General features: G+C 43.9%; 1 protein-coding gene across 1 annotated transcript in view; it reads left to right on the forward strand.

Moving 5' to 3' along the window:
* KIAA1958 (KIAA1958 ortholog) overlaps positions 1 to 13059 on the forward strand; it is a 184784-nt gene extending 171725 nt beyond the window's left edge. The window contains exon 5 of the mRNA XM_030193773.1: positions 11411 to 13059. Coding sequence (XP_030049633.1) covers positions 11411 to 12223 — 813 coding nt within the window. The 3' untranslated portion in view covers positions 12224 to 13059. The remainder of the gene's footprint in view (positions 1 to 11410) is intronic.
* Positions 13060 to 14698: the final 1639 nt, after the last annotated feature.

Consider the following 14698-nt stretch of genomic DNA (forward strand, 5'->3'; position numbering starts at 1 on the left):
TAGATAACTCCTGCATTAACATTCATTTACAGCTGGTATTGGTACTAATTCCTATTAATTCATAGGCTCCTTGCTCTCCTAGGATGTATTTCATCTGGCCCCATTTCCTTGGCACTTTCAGTTCTGCTAGTTCCATGCAAAGGTTCTTATCTATAGACTGATGCCCACCTCTCTTCCATTTATATTTGACACATATTTTCAGCCCTTCCTACCATATATTCATTGAATAGTATACAAAAGTATTCAATATGTAATATTTTCCCTGCAGATATTTCTCCTCAACAACTTTGTTTTATACCCCTTCCCTTGTCCTAACTTCTCTAGTTTAGCTTAAAATAGCCTAATCATCTTGCTTTACTGCCTTAGCTGTTTTAACTCTATTTCTGCCTTTGCTTTCCTGACTACCTTCCCTGCTTTTTTAGCCTTTCCAGGTATTCTTCTTTATCCTCCGCTTTCTGAGACTCTTTGTAATTTTCCTTTATCTTTTCAGTCACATCTTTTGAAAACTATATTGGTCGCATTTAGTTTTCACTATTCTTTTGTCAAACATAGACATGTTGACTTTTATAATGACTGATTTAAGTTTCACCCACTATTCCAATTCATCTAGATTATTGCATCCCATAAGTATATGCTTCTGGTAATCCTTATGCCAGCAAAATTGACACCTCTGATGTTTAGGCCCTCAATTGTGTGATCCTTCTCTGCCTTTGAATTTAGACCAAAATACTGTCAGTGAGCGCTAAGGAGTTCACACTGCTAAGCCACATGTTCTGAGTTCTCCGCAGATGTGGGCTGATTTCATAGATTTTGTTCCCCAACAGCAAATTAGTCTGAGTTGGAAACAAAGTAAGTTATGGTGGAAATGTCCAGGAGCAAGTCTGTCAAGCCTGACCTTGGGCTTAAAAAAAGTATAGACCAGATCCACTTTCTCCTGCGCCTATGGCCCTCTACTGTGCAAGATTTGTGCTTTGAAATAGCTGATGCAGACCCAAATTGAAGCTACTAAATCTGTCTACATAGAGCTGGAAACCCATGCTGCTCAAGTTAATGACTCCCAAAAGCAACTTAAGAACATAAGAGTAGCCATACTGAGTCAGACCAAAGGTCTATCTATCCCAGTATCCTGTTTTCCAACAGTGGCCAAGCCAGGTCACAAGTACCTGGCAGAAACCCAAATCATGGCAACACTCCATACTACAAATCTCAGGGCAAGCAATTGCTTCCCATGTCTGCCTCAATAGCAGATTATAGGCTTTTCCTCCAGGAATTTGTCCAAACTTTTTAAAACCCAGATAACATTAACCTCTGTTACCACATCCTCCGGCAAAGAGTTCCAGAGCTTAACTATTCGTTGAGTGAAAAAATATTTCCTCCTGTTTTAAAAGTATTTCCATGTAACTTCCTCAAGTGTCCCCTAATCTTTGTACTTTTAGAATGAGAAAAAACATTGATTTACTTCTACTCGTTCTACACCACTCAGGATTTTGTAGACCTCAATCATATCTCTTTTCCAAGCTGAAGAGCCCTAACCTTTTTAGCCTTTCCTCATATGAGAGGAATTCCATCCCCTTTATCATTTTGGTCGCTGTTCTTTGAACCTTTTCTAATTCTATTATATATTTTTTGAGATATGGCGACCAGAACTGAACGCAATACTCAAGGTGTGGACGCACCATGGAACAATACAAAGGCATTATAGTATTTTCTGTCTTATTCACCATCCCTTTCCTAATAATTCCTAATATCCTGTTTGCTTTTTTGGTTGCTGCCACACACTGAGCAAAAGATTTCAACATATTATCTACAATGACACCCAGATCTTTTTCTTGAGCGCTGACCCCCAAGATGGACTCTAGCATCAAGTAACTATGATTCGGATTATTCTTTCCAATGTGTATCACCTTGCATTTGTCCACATTAAATTTCATCTGCCATTTGGATGCCCCGTCTTCCAATTTCCTAAAGTCTTCCTGCAATATTTCACAGTCCGCACGTGTTTTAACAACCTTTAGTTCTGTCTCATCTGCAAATCTAATCACCTCACTCGTCGTTCCAATTTCCATATCATTTATAAATATGTTAAATTGTACTGGTCCACTGTTCACCCTCCTCAATTGAGAGAAATTACCATTTCACCCTATCCTCTGTTTTCTGTCCAATAACCAATTTCTAATCCACACCAGAACCTTGCCTGCTATTCCATGACGCTTTAATTTTCTCAGGAGTCTCTCATGAGAAACTTTATCAAACGCTTTCTGAAAATGTAGATACACTACATCAACCAGCTCACCTTTATCCACATGTTTATTCATGCCTTCAAAGAAATGAAGTAATTGAATGCATTAGAGGAGTGGAGCACTTGACTTGAAACCAGAGCCAAACAGGAGTACTGTTTGTTGTTGAAACCAGAGCAGCCAGAATGGTGGAACACAATGTGGCAATCCAGCAGCTTCAATTGGACTTAGAAGACTTATCCAACCACAACAGAAGCAGCAACATTTGGATTTTAAGAATCCCAGAAGGTGCAGAGAGCAAAGTTGTTATCAAGTTTCTGGAAATTCTTTTCCCTCAAATATTTCACATTGGAGCTCATTTTCAAAGCACTTGGACTTACAAAGTTCCATAGATTACTATGGAACTTTGTAAGTCCAAGTGCTTTGAAAATATGCCTCATTGTGTTCTTACCTGCCGTACATATCGGGTACCTTCGAGGCCGCAGACAATAGCTAAGCACTACAAATATTGGCCAAAGCAAAGGAAAAACTAGATCTGTTGTACTAAAATCAGAAGATAATGATTATACCAGATTTGGTCAAAACTACTGATGCTTAAGGGAAAGGGATTTTGATATGCCACTTTTCTGTGGTACAATCAAAGTGTTTTTCATATTATATACAGGTATTTTTTTCTTTCTCTAGTGGGCTCACAATCAAATTTTGTACCCAGGGCAACGGAGGGTTAAGTGACTTGCCCAAGCATTCTTGGCTTTGAGCTAGCCCTTAAAGGACCTGGGAGCCAAATATGAGCTGTTTTATCCTGCAAGAATTAGTTACCTGTAACAATGCCACTACTGCATACACTGACCTGGAGGCTCTTCAAGGATTCTTGAGTGTGCTGTATATGTTTTGAACTCAGTACTGACACAATTGTTGTTTTCCTGATTTGCTTCACAGGATGTTGACATCTAAAGGTCTATGGGACCAATTGCAGGGCAGTATACTTTGATATCACTCAGTTTATCTACTTTTGGACTGTCATGCTTTGGTGTATGCTGGCTGGACTAGACACCCAGTAATATTTGGGTTAATTTGGGGGTTACGGGAGTAAGTAGAACTGTATACTTGGATGAATGTGCTCCTGAGCAGTGAGATGGGGGAACACATACATATTGCACTGCAGCAGGGCCTCCATCATGCTAGTGTGACATCTGTGCAACAACCCAATGGGTTTGGAAGTTAAAAAGCTACCATTCTTGTCATCTCCACCTGTGTCTATGATTGGGTTAAGTATTGTTTACCTGGTTGGGGGGGGGGGGAATAGAATATACTCATGATGTAGTTCTTATACCAGTGGGCACATGGACTTTTATTTGTAGCTGCTTTATCCTTGTATAATCTGTATTCTGGCATTGTTCCCATGCATGAGGCACCTTAATACATATTTTATTAGAGTGTCCATTATTAGCTGGTTTTTGGCACAATATTTAGCAGTGCATCAAACAGATACTTTGTATTAGACAAGATTTATTCTTATGAATTGTAATTTTTAGATTTGTAGGTTTGCAAATTGAAATTCCTAAGTTTCATATAAAATTGCTCAATATTCTTAGAAAACTACTTACTTCTTGAACTGTATCTATTAGTGGAACACAATTTGTTTAACCTACTGATATGAGCTGTGGGTTGGAAGAAAAACTGCAAGACTGATGTATCTACTTGGGAGTCAATAACAAAGTACCTGGAACAGAAATCCGCCCTATGGTGCAGTGGGACTTAAGTTTGTTTCAGCCAGGCTGGTTCTCTGTATTTGTTTTATTTTATTGTTTTGAATTAAAAGACATTTAATAAATTGAACAGATTAAAACACTGTCGATCAGTGGACCTCAAATAACCATCAACTGTAATATTAAAAATGGTTTTCTGGATAATCTAGGGGCTTTGTGGCTGTGTTGGGCACTCCTATGCACAGTGTCCTTGGTTGGATCTCTTGATTCCGAGTCTTCTACTCCTTACCAGGACAAGCTTGAAAACTACTGACCAGTCTGTAACATTTCTTTCCTGGCAAAATAACAACTCATGAATAGGCTAAATAAATAAAAACAGAGATGGTGTGAGTTCCTAACACAAGTGAACAAATATCCAATTTCAAAATACCTTTAGGGAAGTATAAGCACCCCCTAAAATCACAGGCCAGGAATCTTAGGATACTGCTGGACTCAACACTTACTCCGATCCCACAAATTTAAACAAACTTTAACAACTGTTTCAACTGTGGCAGCTATGAAATCTCTTTCCATATATTGGAAAGATGAGTCTGACCACATCGGTCTACGCCATGATAACATCATGACTGGAATACTGTAATGCCGTCTACACCAGGGGCGTAGCCAGACCTCGCTGGGAGCGGGGGCCACAGCCCTAGGTGGAGGGGCACTGTTTAGCCCCCCTCCCGCTGACGCCCCCCAGCCGACGCCACATTGAACCTCCGTCGCCGCCAGCCCCGCCGCTTCAAATACCTTGTTGTTTGCTGGCCCCACCAGACGAGAATCTAGTTCTTCGGCAACGGAGTAGCACCTTCATTCAATGCAGTTCCTGGCGTGATCAGCTGTTTCTGACGCCGTATGGCTGGATCTCCAGCTTTTTCTCAAATGGAGGTAGGTCTGGCTTATTTATCAGACACCCTTTATGACTTGGTTTGCTCTACAGCCAAGCTTATGGCTCTAGCGGTTTCCTCTCGGAGGATGTTATGGCTTCGTCATTGGTCGGCTGACATGGCCTTCAAACAATGCCTTATCCCCGATTGCCTTTTCGAGGTAAGCTGTTGTTTGGAGAAGACTTCGAGAAAATTGTTAAGGATTTGGGGGAGTCCAAATCCCAATGCCTCCCTGAAGATAGGCCTAAGTCTGCTTCCAGACAGGCGCCCGCTAAATCCCGTTTTCAGGATGTGCACCATTATCGCCCGGGTCGGGCTTCTGGCTCCTTTCAGCATCCCTGTTTCCAGCAAAGATCTTCCTTTCACAGTGCAAAGCGAACTGCAGGAGCCCCCGGTCGTCAGGGAGCCGCTCCTCGCACCTCACAATGATGGGGCGCTGGCCCATTCTGTGGAGCAGCAGATGGAGGGGCGACTTTCTCTGTTTTTCCCAGGGTGGGTCAAGATAACCTCAGACCAGTGGGTTCTAGACATGGTGCGGGATGGAATTCGGTGCACCTGTCATAGAATTTTTTCTGGAATCTCGGTGCGGCACGCATTCGAAGCGGATAGCGGTGCAGTCCAGATTGCGAGAACTTCTAAAGTTGAGAGCCATAGTTCCCGTCTTACCTCCCGAATTGCGCAAAGGCCGCTATTCCAGTTACTTTGTTGTACCCAAAAAGGGCGGAACTTTTCGCCCGGTTCTCGATTTAAGGGTTGTGAACAAGTTTCTGCAAGTTCATCATTTTCGCATAGAAACATTACGGGCCGTTATTGCAGTAGTCCAGCCGGGAGAGTTCTTGATGGTGCTCGACCTCAAGGAAGCTTGGTTACACATTCCAATTTGGTAACCACATCAGAAGTTTCTAAGGTTTACGATTTTAGGTCGTCACTTCCAGTTTCGAGCTCTTCCCTTTGGCCTGGCCACAGCTCCACGCACCTTTTCAAAGGTCATGATGGTGGTGGCGGCGTCAGCTTTCTTACGGAAAGAGGGAATTCGAGTTCATCCTTATCTCGACAACTGGTTTATTCGAGCCAACTCTCCTTAGGAGAGTCGGGCTGCCACCTCCCGGGTAATCTCTCTTCTTCAGCCTTTGGGATGGATTATCAACTCAGACAAGAGTCAACTGTTTCCAACTCAAACCTTGGAATACCTGGGGAGTTCTTCAACACGAAGGTAGGGAGAGTCATCCTCCCCAATGGCCGAAGAATAAAGCTCATGGAACAGGTGTACGCCTTGTTTTGAATGCCCCGCCCTCGCATTTGGGACTATGCTCAAATCCTGGGGTCCATGGCAGCTAACCTGAAAGTGCTGCCATGGGCGAGAGCTCACATGCGTCCTCTACAGTTGTTTTTACTGAGCAGATGGTTGCCAACTTCTCTGGACTATCAACGGCGACTACCCTAGATGGATGTGGCCAGGGGAAGCATGTCTTGGTGGGTCTGCCCGACCACTTTGCAGAAGGGCATGCCATTAGCCTCCCTGGAGTTTGGGTGGTGATCATGACGGATGCCAGTCTGTCGGGATGGGGTGCTCATTGTCTTCACAGAGTGACCCAGGGAATTTGGACCCCTCTCAAGGCAGCGTGGTCCATAAATCATTTGGATTTGAGAGCGGTGGTGAATGCTTTGGTGGCTTTTCAGGATCTCCTGCAAGGGAAAGCAGGTCGAGTGTTGTCGGACAATTCGACGATGGTAGCATACATCAGTTGGCAAGGAGGGACACAGGGCCGTGCTAACCCGGTAAGCGGGGTAAGCACCACAGGGGGGCGCCTGCTTTCAAGGGCGTTGGCTCCCGGGGCCCGCCCAGCTGTTCGATGGCCTTCCCGCTTCCAGTTCCCACCAGCCTGTAAAGCTGCGCACGGCAGCGTGCACACTTTACATCTCCACTGAGCCAAGCCGAGCTACTACCCCAGAATCGTGCGCTGGGAAAGTGCGTGCCATGCAGTCACCGTCAATCAGGCAGCCTTCCTTCAGTGGCGGGGCTAATACGCGGGTAGTTCCAGCTCCGGAGGAGGCCTAGAACATAGTGGGAGGGAGGTGAAGGGTAAGCGAGACGAGCAGCGGGGGAGTGGGATGACTCATATCCGGTCTTTAGCTCAAACAAGACATTCTTAAGCTATGCAAAAAAAGAAAGAAAGGAAAAGGTATCGAGGAGCATAATGGAAAGAAAGATGGCTTTTGTTTGGCGCTTAACCCGCTTCCTTCCCAGAAATAGGCTTCACCTTACACATTTCTTGTCAGTTCTAATTCACATATGCCTGCGATATGATTGGACCGTAAGCAGCCTGAACCAGTTTGGTGATGGCCAGCCAAGATCAACCATATGATCTAGGGAGGGGGTATTTTCCCTGTCGTGCAGCAAGCTAAGTCTGTGCTCTGGAGCTCTTTCTGCTGATTTGTTTTGTAGCTGATTGAGTTCAAGGGACGGATCTATTAAGTACTACCTTAAGACTGGGGTCGCTTCTTTGTTTTGACAGCCACCTGCTTCTTATTGTATGCAGCAATCACCAGCCGTAACCCAGCGCTGCGTTTCTCTATTTCCTCTCTTTCCGGGTTCTCCTTGTCCCTTTGTCAACACTATGAAGGAGTTTAATAGACTGGAGGGGAAGTGAGCCTAGTCCACTGTAAGCCATTTGGTTAATCTCTGTTTCCACTCCCCTGCGCTGTCATTTCCATACACTCAAATCAGGCAAACCAATGAGTTGCTGGATTCACGTTGTCATTCTTTATTGTTGGTCCAACTGTAACAAGTCTAAAGCAGTTTCAGTTGGATAGGTAGGCCTTACAAGGTGGAAATGCTCGACATGGATGGAGGGGAGGGAAGAGAGAGGAAGGAGATGAGGGAAAAGGGAGAAAACCTGCACGTGGAGAAAATAGGCAAAAGCTGGATCCACTGGACAGTCAAGTCTGCAGAGAACCCAGCTTTTCTTTACAGATGTAAGGCAAGAAATGAAGAAGAAAGGAGGAATGAAAAGAAATAAATGGAAAGGAAGCCCTGGAAACGGAGTTAAGAGGACAGATAGCAGCAGAATCAGGTACTGGGCCAGCATGATCAGAAAAACAAAGTCACCAGACAACAAAGGTAGAAAAAATCATTTTATTTTCATTATAGTGTTTGGAATATGTCCACTTTGGGAATCAGGTGCTCAACATTAAAAGTTTATATTTTATTTTATGTATTTGTTTTATTTCTATTTTATTTCTATATTCTATTGTTAATTTGTAAAGTGGTGATTGTTAGTATTTGTTTTTTCAAATTTACATCTGCTATCTATATTTTACACAGTACTAGGGGACATGCATACATCGTTATTGTGTACTTTTCAGCTAAAAATATCTTCAGGCCGGCAGGAGAGGAGGGGGGGGGGGGTTAAGAAGGCAATTGACGAGGTTCTTCACCTTTTAAGGCACTGGGCTGAAAAAGGGGGCAGGGTAGGAGAAGAGGGAGAGAGAAGAGAGAAAGAAGATGCTAGACCGGGGGAGGGGGCGCCAATTGATAGTCTGCAGGGGGGCACCAGAGACCCTAGGCACGGCCCTGGAGGAACACACAGTGTGTCTCTAGCAGGGGAGGCATCCTGTCTCATGGATTGGGCGGAGACTCATGTTCTTTGCCTTTCAGCAGCTCACATTGCGGGTCAGACCAATATCCAGGCGGACTTCACAGTCGAGCTCTGTTGGATGCAGCAGAGTGGACGCTGTCGGCGGCTGCATTCCGACTGATTTGTCGTTGTTGGGGAACTCTGGTGATGGGACCTCATGGCCACGGTACAGAATGCCAAGGTTCCCAGATTCTTCTCCCGAGAAAGACAGCCCGGGTCTCCAGCAATCTACTGCAGCCATGGCCAAAGAAGGGGCTACTCTATGTGTTTTCTCCTTGGCCTCTGATAAGAAGAATTCTCCATCGCATTAGTAGTCATCTCAGGCTGGTGGTTCTGGTGGCTCCAGACTGGGCCTGAAGGCCGTAGGTATGAAGACCTCGTTCAGTTATTGCACGACACTCTGCTACGACTTCTGGTAACTCCAGATCTATTGAACCAAGGCCCTGTCCAGATGGAAAATCCCTCCTGCTTTGGTCTTATGGCCTGGTTATTGAAAGGCACCGATTGAGAAATAAGGGGTTTTCGGAATCTGTGATTACCACGCTTCTCCAAGCCAGAAAACAGTCTACTTCTTAGGCTTATGCCCGAGTATGGAAAATCTTTTCCTCGTGGTGTGCTCAGAAGACTGGTTCACCCTTCCTGGCGTCAGTTTCAGTGATCTTAGATTTTCTTCAGGAAGGTCTTGCTAAGGGTCTCGCGTATAATTAATTCTCTGCGAGTTCAAGTGGCATCTCTAGCTTGCTTTCGAGGTCGAGTGGCCGGGTTCTCCCTGGAAGCTCACCCGGATGTGGTTCGCTTTTTGCAAGGAGCCCTTCATCTTTGTCCATCTCTTTGACAACCTTGTTGTCCTTGGCAGCTAAACCTGGTGCTCAGTGCTTTACAAGCACCTCCTTTCGAACCTTTACAAAAGGCAACGGATAAGGATCTTACTCATAAGGTGGTGTTTTTGGTGGCCATTACCTCAGCTCGGCGCGTTTCTGAACTGCAGGCTTTGTCTTGTAGAGATCCCTTTTACAGTTTTCAGACATGGGGGCCTCGGTTTGGACAGTTCCATCCTTTCTTCCAAAGGTAGTGTCAGAATTTCACCTCAATCAGACTTTTTTTCTTCCATCGTTTCGGAAAGAGGATTTTCCAGGGGAATTTGCATCCCTTCGCCTTTTGAATGTGTGCAGGGTGCTTTTCCGTTACCTGCAGGTCACCAATGAATTTTGGTGATCAGACCACCTCTTTGTTCTTCTGTCAGGGCCGCGGAGAGGTGAGGCAGCCTTCAAAGCCTCCATAGCGCATTGGATTAAGGAGTCCATTTGGTCAGCGTATCTGTCACAAGGTCGAGAGCCATCCTTGGCTCTACGAGCTCATTCTACTCGAGCACAGGTGACGTCTTCGGCAGAGGCCTGTAGCCTTCATGTGGATGAAATTTCTCGAGCAGCTACTTGGCCTTCTCGTCATATATTTGTCAAACACTATCGGTTGGATGTCACCGCGAAGGAAGATGCACGTTTCGGGGCTCAGGTGTTGGCGCGGGGGAAGTCGGCTTCCCGCCCTTCTTAGGGTAGCTTTTGGTACATCCCACCAGTTCCTGGATTCATCTGCTGTTTGTGACAAGGAAGGTAAAATTAGGTCTTACCTGATAATTTTCTTTCCTTTAGTAACAGCAGATGAATCCAGGGTCCCTCCCATTAGCCGACTATTTTTTCTGCTGCTGTGTTCTTTTTCTCTAATGCAGATTCAGACAGATTTTTTTTTTTTTTTTTAACCTGCCTCTGAGGGGACTATTGGAACAGATGTTTCATAGTTACAGTTCTCCAGTTGGTTCTCTTTTATTATAGTGAGGATGGTTTCTAAGTTCAAGTTATTGAGTTTGGTTGGCCTACTTCTACTGCTTTTGAAAGACTTATACCAACTGATAGAGGGGCTGGGCGTCTGCTATTACTCCCAACAGTTCTGTTATCTCTGTCTCCACCTGCTGGTAGATGGACACAAGCCCACCAGTTCCTGGATTCATCTGCTGTTGCTGAAAGAAAAATAATTATCAGGTAAGACCTAATTTTACCGTTCAAATTATTGACTCTTATTCATAAAGCATTACAATGTGATTCTCTGTGTTACTTAGATCAGATTTTAAAGATTTATCAGCCAACCTGGAATTTAAGGTTGGATGGGACACAACAGTTGTCAGTTCTGTCTCTAGCAAAGATAACGTTTTGCTGAGATGAGAGATGCAAGACCTTTACAATAGAATAAGTAACCATTGTATTTGCAGTTGTTCACTGGCACTCCTGCATTTAAGAAATGACTAAAAACATATCTTTTTTCACAGGCTTTTGGAATGAGTATATAATTGGAGTGGCCAGTATGAAAGGATTAGTGCTAGTATTTTCATATCAGAGTGCAGTGTCTGTCTTGTTTGTTTCTTATTGTAAAATGTTTGTTGTTTGTTTTATGAATGATTCTGTATGTTTTTTTTATTGTGATCTGCTTAGGTCAGAGGTGGGAAACCATGATCCTTGAGGGCAACAACCCAGTCAGGTTTTCAAGATTTCCACAATGAATATGCATGAGATTGATTTCCATGTACTGCTTCCATTGTATGCAAATACCCACTAATTGATGGGACCACTTTCCTCTGTTTTAGCACTTAGAAAGTACAATGAGCCAGTCAGATAATCAGATCCATGAACTGACGGCAAACTGCTTGATATGGGTTACACACAAGGTTGTGTTGTTCACAGTGTGCTGCAATGAGTCCATCACAGAGCATACAGCTGGAACACAAATTACTATAGTAAATATGAATTTAAATGCATCAGTGCTTTATAAGTTATGTGTTGTAGTCAAAAACTCTCCTTTGAACAATGTAAATGTATTAGTTTATTCTTTTCCTCTTGTTGTTTAAGATTTCTGCAGTCAAGCTGAATGAACTTCTTGAAGACTTCTATGTCACCGTGAAGAAGACAGATGGGTCGGATTTCTTGGCCACGTCCCTGCATGCTATTCGCCGGGGGCTAGACCGCATCCTGAAGAACGCCGGGGCAGGGTTCTCCATCACCAGCAGCATTTTCAGCTCCTCCTCCCAGAAGCTCAAGGAAAAGCTTCGGGTACTCAATAAGGCTGGCATGTCAGGAGCCCGCTCTCGTGTCATCGTCTACTTCTCACTCTCGGATGAAGAGGAGATGTGGAGGACAGGATGTCTGGGTGATGAGAGCCCAGTGGCCCTGCTTTCCACTGTAGTAAAATACAACAGCCAGTATCTGAACATGAGGACTCTGCAGGAACACGCTGACCTCATGTTTGGTGACATAGAGCTGCTCAAGGATGCTCAGAACAGGCCCTTTTTTGCGAGAACAGATAGTGTGAAGCGGGAGGGCAGAGTGAACTCCAGCAAAGTGTGCTATGGGCAGATATACCACGAGCACTCAAAAGGGCACAAGCGCTGCCCCTACTGCCTGCTGTACAAATACATGTATGCACATCGGCCACCCACCCAGGTAGATGCCAAATCTCCCTTTTATCTGACTGCCCGGAAAGAGATCACCGGCCTGGACAGCGTGTGGTATGAGGAACAAAGGATGGGGCTCCGCTCCCTCAGGGGGGTTGTCCCAAAACTGGCTAAAAAGGTTAAACTTGAGCATTGTGAGAGTTATACTTTTGTGTCTTTCACTCAAGCATACAGGAAGTTTGGCCCTCTCAACAGCTACCAGCTCGTATAACACTGACTAGCATGCATCTAGACACATCTAACTCTTCCTACACTGAGCATCCAGGCCCTGTACAGTAATGATGGGTAAGGCTTTTTTTTTTAGTAGCCAGATCCGATGATAAACTGAAGGAGTGGAAGAAAGGATTCATGCTTTTAGAGATGTAGCTGAACATTTATGAAAACAGCAGTTACTATGAAGAAAAATGGCAAGATGTGATTTCTGATTGTTTGCTCATATGTACGTGTCCTGTCCTAGAGACATTTGGTTGCTGCTTAGGAATGTGTGCTGCAAGATAGAGGCAGGTCCACCCCACCTAGTGCCTTTGAGTAGAACAGAAAAATACTGTTCACAAATCAAGAAGCAAAGTCTCCAGTAGACCAGTAGCGAGGGAGGGAGGGTTTGTATTTTTTGTTCTTTTTAAAGAAACTAAGCTAAGATTATAGTTGTAGACATAAAGAATATCATCTAAGAGGGAAGTAGGCATCCTACCTGCTTTCAGACAGTGTTATACTCCCCACATGTCCTCGTTGGGGCTGCCAGTGGGTGACATGGAAAGTACTGAAGCTGTCCACTGTAAGAGTGCACTGGAGTATCGGTGCCAGCAACTTTCCTTTTCCATAGGATCAATATTAGGAAGATGGTACCAGTTTGGAGAATTGAAGTTTCCAAGAACTGTAGGTGTAGCCTTTGGTACAAGCAGAGGCAGTAATAAACAGGGCTTGGATTTAAAAAGCTATATTGTATAATCAAAGACTGGCAGCTGTTGAAGCAGAAGTGCCTGAGTTTTTGCTCATGCTTTTCATCTACTGTGAACTTTTTTCAAATTTCCTCTCTTGTAGTTTACACTGGATTTGTAGTATCAGGGGAAAATTAAAAAGGTAATTAGGTCATTCAGATTGCACAAGTGTGTACCACAAAACCATGTGGAGCGGCATTTTTGAAAGGAAATACAAATTGGAGTTGAGATGTCCAGATCAGGATGTTTCAAGTTCCACTAGTACTGTAGATCAGGATCTGCCTGTGTTAGAACCTGTTCTAAAATATCTGGAGAAATGAATATTTATGTGCTAGCTGTGTGCAATGGGAGCATTTTAGAACCATACCTGCTGTTCACTGCCTTGAGTGAACCTCTTCATAAAGGCAAGAAACAGATCCCAATAAATAAAAATATCTAGTTCAGAATAGTAACATAAATATTTATGTGTTGGCACATAAATATGCATGTTTTGAAATACCAACATACATGTTTGTGTGGGTCAGGATAAACATCTATGTCAGTCATTGTCGAAATGTTTGTTTCCTAAGCTATCACAGTCCTATATCCCTTACCATTTTCACATTGAGGGGGACATAAACCTCTGGGAGATTAAGGAGACAGTCTCTCCAATCGAGTGCTGTTCAATACAAGCACTTTTCTAAAACCTAGACATCCCAGGTAGCAGGTGTAAATCCCAATGTCAGTCTTTTTTGGACATAGACATGCATTCCCCTTCTGAAATGGGGATGACACGTTTAATTTTTAGGCCCAACCTAGTCCCACCCAGATCACGCTCCCTTGCCATATGCACATTTTTCTAAATGTGTATATAATAGTGTGTAGGTGCTGCACACATTCTTCTCCACTAACTGTCCTAAACACTGAAATCCTGGGCATCAGCATAACGGCAGAAGTAGCGTGCTGTACAAGACTCTGTAGTGCAGACCTCTGGAAGCTGAATTGACCCTGGAGAAAACTGGAGTCACTGTAGTTCATGAGGCCTTTCAAAGGGCCCATTTAGAGGATGTCACAGCATGTGAGCTTGCAAAACCACATAAACTCCTACTACAGATGATAAGCAGAACAGATAAAGGACCCGAGATCTGTGTGATCTCAGAAGCTCAGGTGCTAAAACATCTTTATATTATTGTTTATGGTTGGTCCAGAAAGTCCTCACAGCTTACTAGGCCGTGTCGGCATTAACACATGGCAGCCACTAGCGTGGCTTAGTAAACAGAGGATATGTTTTCAGTAGAAAATACTGTGAATAAAATAATTGGATCCTTGCCATCTAATGAGCATGCTAATAAGAACGCAAGGGCTGGAGCCGTAGGCCTGCTGCTACATCCAAAGCTGTGTACACTGAAAAGAAAACATTTAAGAGTGAACTTTTGGCCAAAGACTTTATAACGTTTATGATTTGATAAAAGAATAAGTCCCCATAGTCTTGCAACATGTGAAACCTGGGAATTTTTATTCCTTTCTCTGCATATAACACCATACACATTGTGAGCTTGATTTTATAACATGGGAGCAATCCAAAAAAGGTGCCTACTTTATATAGGCAAAATAGGTGCCTAAGGGCCTTTTGAAGATAGGCTCCCAGAACTAGCTCCAATAACACACAAATGCAAATGCACACATTGACACCTGCGTGCAGATTTGTGCCTGTTCTCTATGAGCTTACACACATATTTTATAACATACCCCTGTTCATCACAACTTCG

This window comes from Microcaecilia unicolor, chromosome 2 (genome assembly GCF_901765095.1).
Source record: "Microcaecilia unicolor chromosome 2, aMicUni1.1, whole genome shotgun sequence".
NCBI lineage: Eukaryota > Metazoa > Chordata > Amphibia > Gymnophiona > Siphonopidae > Microcaecilia > Microcaecilia unicolor.